This window comes from Lasiodiplodia theobromae (genome assembly GCF_012971845.1).
Source record: "Lasiodiplodia theobromae strain AM2As chromosome Unknown scaffold_16, whole genome shotgun sequence".
Taxonomy (NCBI): domain Eukaryota; kingdom Fungi; phylum Ascomycota; class Dothideomycetes; order Botryosphaeriales; family Botryosphaeriaceae; genus Lasiodiplodia; species Lasiodiplodia theobromae.
This window is the reverse complement of record NW_023336366.1, coordinates 540,153-546,073: the sequence shown is the minus strand read 5'-3', so window position 1 is coordinate 546,073 and position 5,921 is coordinate 540,153. Positions and strand designations below refer to the sequence as shown.

Genomic DNA, 5,921 nt, shown 5'->3' with positions numbered 1-5,921 from the left:
CGTAAAAGTCTGTCATTTTTCTTCTTTGTTATTCTTTCCAACCTCATAACCATCGTCATTGGCGTGAATCAGAAACACCAAAAACCGCCGAGAAAAACAAAAGTAGAAGAGACGGACGCAGAAGAAGAAAATTCCACCAACAACCAGCAGCCCCGTCCTCCACTAAAGTGGCTCAAACCATGTAGTATCCATCACGGCTTCACCCCCACAATCCCATAAGTATTGTGCGGGAGCAGGGTAATAAGTGGCACCCCTTTACGCCCTCACCTTAGTCCAATCCATAACCTCCCTGCGCACACCACCCCTAACACCCCTCCTCATACTCCTCACCATCATCTTCCTGGCCGACGCCGCGCCAGCGAAGCCGAGAGCCTCGTTCCACGCGTCGGCGGTGCTCTGGTCGCGCGTGCCGAGCGCCTCGATCTGGGCCTTCGCGTCCAGGCACGCGGCTTTGGCGTCGTCGGCGGCGTCGCACACGTTGGTCAGCTGGTCGCAGATGCGGTTGGTGATGATGTTGGGGTTGAGCGCCTCCTGCTGGCCCTTGGCGACGAGCGGGTCAATCGCCTGGAACGTGAACTCGTCGGCCGGCCGCCCGTTGAGGCCGCCGACGAACTTCATCGTCGGCGTGCACTTGCCGAAGTCGAGGTTCTTGGAGCTGGCGGTTTGACCGTTGCCGGCCGAAGAAGAAGCAGCAGCAGCAGCAGCAGTAGACGAATTAGAGTTGGCGTTAGAAGCAGAAGAAGAGTTGCTGTTACTGTTGCTGCTCTGCTGCTGCTGCTGCTGCTGGTCGGCGTTGGTGTTGCAGGAGGTGGACGATGAGGAGACGTCGGCGGCGGCGGTGGCAGCAGCAGCGGTACCGGAAGCAGAAGCGGAACCGGCATTGGCATTGGCGTTGGAATTGGCGGCATTTGCATCACCGGCAGCACCAGCATTGCCATTAGAATCCTTCGTCGCGAAATTGGTGAAGCCATTCTGCTGCAACAGGTCCGCAACACTCAGTCCCGTCGCATCGAGCGGGTTGGCTCGGGTCTGATTAGACAAGGCATTGGCGACGTCGGCACCATCGACGTCCGGGTCGACCAGAGGCGTGATACCGCGCAGGGCAGCCGACGTCGGCAGCGTCGGGTCGGAGCAGATGGTCGGTTTGTCGGTGTTGAAGGGATTGAAGTTTTGCTCGGCAGCGACCATTCCGATGGCCGCAGCCATGGCATCGGCACCGGTGCCCAGCTCGGCCAAGATCTGGTCGCCGCGCTGCAACTTGTCGCATGGGTTGGCGGCGGCGAGGAGATCGCTGATAGCAGCTCCGGCGATGGTCTGAGCTTGGCCGGGCTGGCCGCCTTGGACTTCGGAGATGGCCTGGATGGGAACCTGCTCTTGGCCGAAGCTGCGAGGGCCTTGTCAGTTTGGAGCTTGTGATATGCTGGAGCTGTATACTAACCGAGCCTCGACCAGGATGGCAAGGTAGGCAGTGAGTAGAGTCTTGGAGAGCATTTTTGCGGAGATGATAAGGTATAATAGGTAATAGGTAGGTTGTTTATAGAGTAATTTTGAGAAGTAACGACCGGCCGGCGGATTCGATGATGCAGAATGAAAGACAGAAAAAAGAGCGATGTGGCTGAGATCGGAGCCTGTTGATGGTGGAGTTGGTCATGGATTCTGGATTATCCAGCCATGATATATAGTATGCCAGCTGGCTAGGACTCTGCAATCTAACTGATCCAGTGCTGAGATGTTGCACGTCTACGGCGAGAACCGACGGCGGCCCCTGTCAGGACATTGTCCAGACTCGACGGCATAATAGTCTCATGTGTGGTTTCCCAGAGGACATTGGGAAATTGTCGCCGTGTCTACTGCTCTCAAGCGGGGCGCACGCGTTCAAAACGGAAAAGGGTTGGTTTTGGTGGTTGGGGTCGGGTTTTGCATGGAACCGGTGATGTCTGATTCGGGTTTCAGCGCCTTCACCATTCCCGCAAGAGGCAGTTTCGCAACCGCAGCCGAGCGCCTGATGAGGCACCGAGACATGACATTATGCCAAGCAGAAACCGATTTGCGACTTAGAGTTTTCAAGTTTTGCGATATCGTGACATGATTGATGGAAAAGGGCGGTGGTGGTGATGTTTTGTGGTGGCCGAGCGGCCGATCGTTGTTCCTACATCATGCCGGCAACCGAACAACCCACGCTAGCCCCCATCTTTACTACGACACCCGAACTGCTGCGACCGCTCTAATTTCCTCACGGGCCGTAGGAAAAAGCACCGCGGAAGAATCCTTTCGATGGTACTGCTAAGGCTCTGACGGGGCCTTCCGACAGCGTGGTTTGCGTGATCGTCAACCTCTCTTTATTTAGCCATCATTGCCCTCCCTTATGCGGTAACATCAGAGTTTGATGTGCCGACTTTGGCCCTTGACTTCTCCGCGCCGATTCGGCGATGGCTAAGCGCCTTCGTATGGCATTTTTTTTAAGCGAGCTTTTGATCCGCTGACTGCTGCGCATTCCTCTTTTTTGCCGACGTACAGGTCAAGCTTGGCTGCAAGCTTGGCCGTGAGCTTGGCAACGAACGCATTTCCTAGCCCCGGCAAGCGTGGCCCAATATTGAGAGAACGCTCGGAGTGCTTGAAGATCTGGAGCAAAGAGATCCTTTGATTGGTGCGTTGTTGCCTTAGCCTTGACTCCTACCATTAAAGTCGCCAAGACGTATTCTCAATGCGATTTGCCTTGGCATCGTCCTGATTATGGCAAACTAGACGGCACTATGAGGTCGCCGTCCGTGGCCTTTCGACAGAGGTCCACTGCGCGGTACGGTGTTGGAATAAAGTCCATGATAGACGGCCAGGAACACTCGGTTCCGTCTCAGCTGTCACAAGAAACTCCGATCCTCCGGTCTCTCCACCGTCCTTCAACCCTCTCTCCGCCTCCTCGGCCCAAACCCCGGGATCCCTGTCCTGCAAGAATTCTCAAACTTCCGGGACCCACCCCTGATAGACAGCTGTACACCCTGGCCCAAGCGCTCCTGGATGCTCTTCTTTTCTTCCTCATTCAGCGCCACGTGCGTCTCCCTCACCGCCCACGTATCATTCGTCATGCCACGCCCCGGATCCAGCACCTCAAACGACAGATGCGGGTTCTCCCACTGCGAGAAATCGGGCGGATTGAGACAGGCAAAACACCTGGTGAGCTCATGAAAACCGGCAAGCTCGACGCGCTCGAGTCGCGGCCACTCGGCTTGCTTGTCGGTGAGCACAGGCAGGATGTGCTCGTTGAACAGCGTCCACAAGGCGGGGCGGCCACGCTGGCCGAAGGGGTGCGAGCGGTTGGTGCGCCAGAGCCGCGACCTCTCGGCGCGGTGTTGTTCGAAGACGAGCGAGCGCAGCGTCGGCCGCACGGACCGGATAAAGGTGGCCCATTCCTCGTAGCGCGTGTCGTCGAGGGAGAGTCGTTCCCAGTGCTCCCATGGGGCGTAGGTGCGGATCTCGAGGTGCGACAGCTTGTGGCAACGGTTGGTGAGAGAGCGGAGGTGGTTGTGCATCGGACCGGCGAAGGTGGTGCTTCGGATATGATCCTGGGGTCCTTGGTCCGTGTGATGGATGATGTCGTATAGGCTCATATGGCTGGGGAAGGATGGGACGGGGTCGGCGAATTCTTGAAGGTTTATGGTGGACAGAGAGACAAGGTTTTCCGGGATGATATTCTCCAGGATGGCGGCAACGAAGCGGGTTGATGCTTGGCCGACAAGACGAACAGATGTGGCACTAGTAAACAAGGGCGGCGGAGGGCAGGTCTCGCGCAAAGACCTCAGCCATGCAATGTCGACCGAAGTGACTTTGTTAAAGGCCAGAAAAGTGTCCCAGAGGACTCGATCAAAACCGATCGAGTCGAGGCGCTGCAGACCCCTCTGTTCCCATATTTTCATGGCGACAGGCAGCTCAGCGGTAGTGCCTACCATCGGTCTGTGATCCTCGGATTGGCCGACGGGGGCATTGAGTACGGACCAGTGAAGTTGGCGGACATGGCTGCCATATTCAGGATGGTTCTTTATGGTATGGATCAGTTGCTGTTGGCGAAGCCAGATTTCGTCGTCGAGCGAGACCCGGGGACGTTCAGCAAAGTCGAGGGGGAGTTCGAGGACGATGGGCGAGTCGGGGCCGAGATCGCCATCAAAAGGACCGTTGCTTGCAAGCTGCGAGGAGTTGTGGACGCTCAGGTCGACTGTGCGGTAGATTTCTTCAATCTGCAACGGTGAGCACGGAAATGGTGCGCCGGGAAGATTGGAAGACTCACGCAGACACTGTGGAGCTGGCGTGTTGTTGCGCTCAGCGTGCAGCGTGAATGCTGGCCGCAGTGTTGGGCGATGAGGTGCAGCACCTCAACGGGAAGCTCGGTGAAGACGGCCATGGCGGGAGTGGCAGCGAGAGTAATAAGCAATGGCGGGGTTGGCATGACTGAGGACAGCGGTTTCGGCCGCAACTGCGCTAAGATAACCTTAGATAAGATCCGAACCTCGGCATGACGTAGTTACACAAGCTCTTCCACATTCGCCCTCAGCGTCTCCTCCAGTCCCGTGAACCCCGATCTCCCCAAATCCTTCAGCAACGCTTCCGATCTATCTCTCCCCTCAATACGGCTGAAGCTGCGATCCAAGCCAGGCATGTCGTCCGGGAATGTCTTGTCCGGAGCGAACTTTCTGAACAACCCTAGCCAGTCGTTGAAAGTGTATGTGCCAGCATACGCGAACATGCGCTCACCGTCGACGTCAGGATGGACCAGGCCTGCAACGTGGAGCAGACCGACGTCTTGAACGTTGACAAAGTAGACTAAAATACCCTTAGAAGCAAGCCTGCTACGATCCGAGACTGACTTACATTGAGACATGAACTCCAACCCGGCGAGCTTACCCAAGAAGACACTGACTGGAAGCCCTGAAGAACCCGGATGACCTTGCTTCTCTACGCTCAAGGAGCGACCCAGTATCATAGGAGGGATCACTGTAAGCTGCGTCAGTCTCTTTCCTTTTTGCGCCTATGATTGCCCATTACCCGTGTTCAAACCAAAGTGCGGCTTGTGCTCCTTCATCCATTCCCAAGCCTTCTTCTCACTGAGCACTTTCGAGGCCGTGTAGACAACATGGCCTTTCTGTCGATCCGTCCATGAAACCGGCATGTCTCGCACAAGCTCAAGAGCTCCATCGTTGTACTCGTTCACTGCCACCGGTCTTTCGGGGACGTACGAGCCCATGTCCCTGACAACCACAGAAGAAGACGTCAAGACAACCCGCTTTACGCTCGGCTCTTTTGCCGCAGATTTCAGCGCATTGAGCGTGCCAGTGACTGTGGTATTCATCACCGTCTCCACGTCGGCATCCATGGTCATAACAGCTGCCACATGAGCCACGCCAGAGACGCCTGTCATCATGTCAATATGCTTCTCGTCACAGCAGTCCAGTTGCTCACCTTTGACGGCCTCATCGAAAGCACCCTCCAGAACCATGTCCTTTACAGGAAATAGCTCAAATCTGCCCGAGCCGTATTTTTGTTCGAACAACTCTGCAAGCCAAGCTGCCTTCTGGACGTCTCTGACCGATCCGCGGACTCGGTAGCCGTAATCCAGAAGCTGGTCGGCGACATGGGAGCCGACGAAGCCGTTCACGCCAGTCACCAGGACGGTGGCGCCGGGAGAGATGATAGACTTGTCAAAGACTGGCATTTTCGATTCGAGGCGAGGGAAAGATTGTTTGAACCCCTTCATCCCGGGTAGCGGGTATTTATTTCCATTACTCACTCTAAGAAACGCACGTCCCTCGCGGATAGGGCTACTGAGCAGCCAATGAAGCTACTGCCTTCATCAAGCTCACAGACTCATGGATGCGCATCTTTAGAGTTTCGAGGATCCGAAATATTCGCAAACACTCAACTCAACCTACTCT

At 56.0% G+C, this 5,921-nt stretch overlaps 3 protein-coding genes across 3 annotated transcripts; all 3 read right to left on the bottom strand.

Moving 5' to 3' along the window:
• Nucleotides 1–255: 255 nt before the first annotated feature.
• Nucleotides 256–1,491, bottom strand: LTHEOB_5822 (uncharacterized protein; the record flags this gene model as incomplete). Its single annotated transcript, XM_035515010.1, has 2 exons — nucleotides 256–1,384; nucleotides 1,439–1,491. 2 exons carry the CDS (start codon nucleotides 1,489–1,491, stop codon nucleotides 256–258), a joined length of 1,182 nt encoding a protein of 393 aa, XP_035373514.1.
• A 1,406-nt stretch (nucleotides 1,492–2,897) lies between these two features.
• On the bottom strand, nucleotides 2,898–4,393 carry LTHEOB_5821 (uncharacterized protein; the record flags this gene model as incomplete). Its single annotated transcript, XM_035515009.1, has 2 exons — nucleotides 2,898–4,229; nucleotides 4,280–4,393. The coding sequence occupies 2 exons, from the start codon at nucleotides 4,391–4,393 to the stop codon at nucleotides 2,898–2,900; spliced, it is 1,446 nt and encodes a 481-aa protein (XP_035373513.1).
• A 120-nt stretch (nucleotides 4,394–4,513) lies between these two features.
• On the bottom strand, nucleotides 4,514–5,701 carry LTHEOB_5820 (Aldehyde reductase; the record flags this gene model as incomplete). The annotated part of the gene is made up of 4 exons (XM_035515008.1): nucleotides 4,514–4,812; nucleotides 4,861–4,983; nucleotides 5,035–5,400; nucleotides 5,449–5,701. 4 exons carry the CDS (start codon nucleotides 5,699–5,701, stop codon nucleotides 4,514–4,516), a joined length of 1,041 nt encoding a protein of 346 aa, XP_035373512.1.
• Nucleotides 5,702–5,921: the final 220 nt, after the last annotated feature.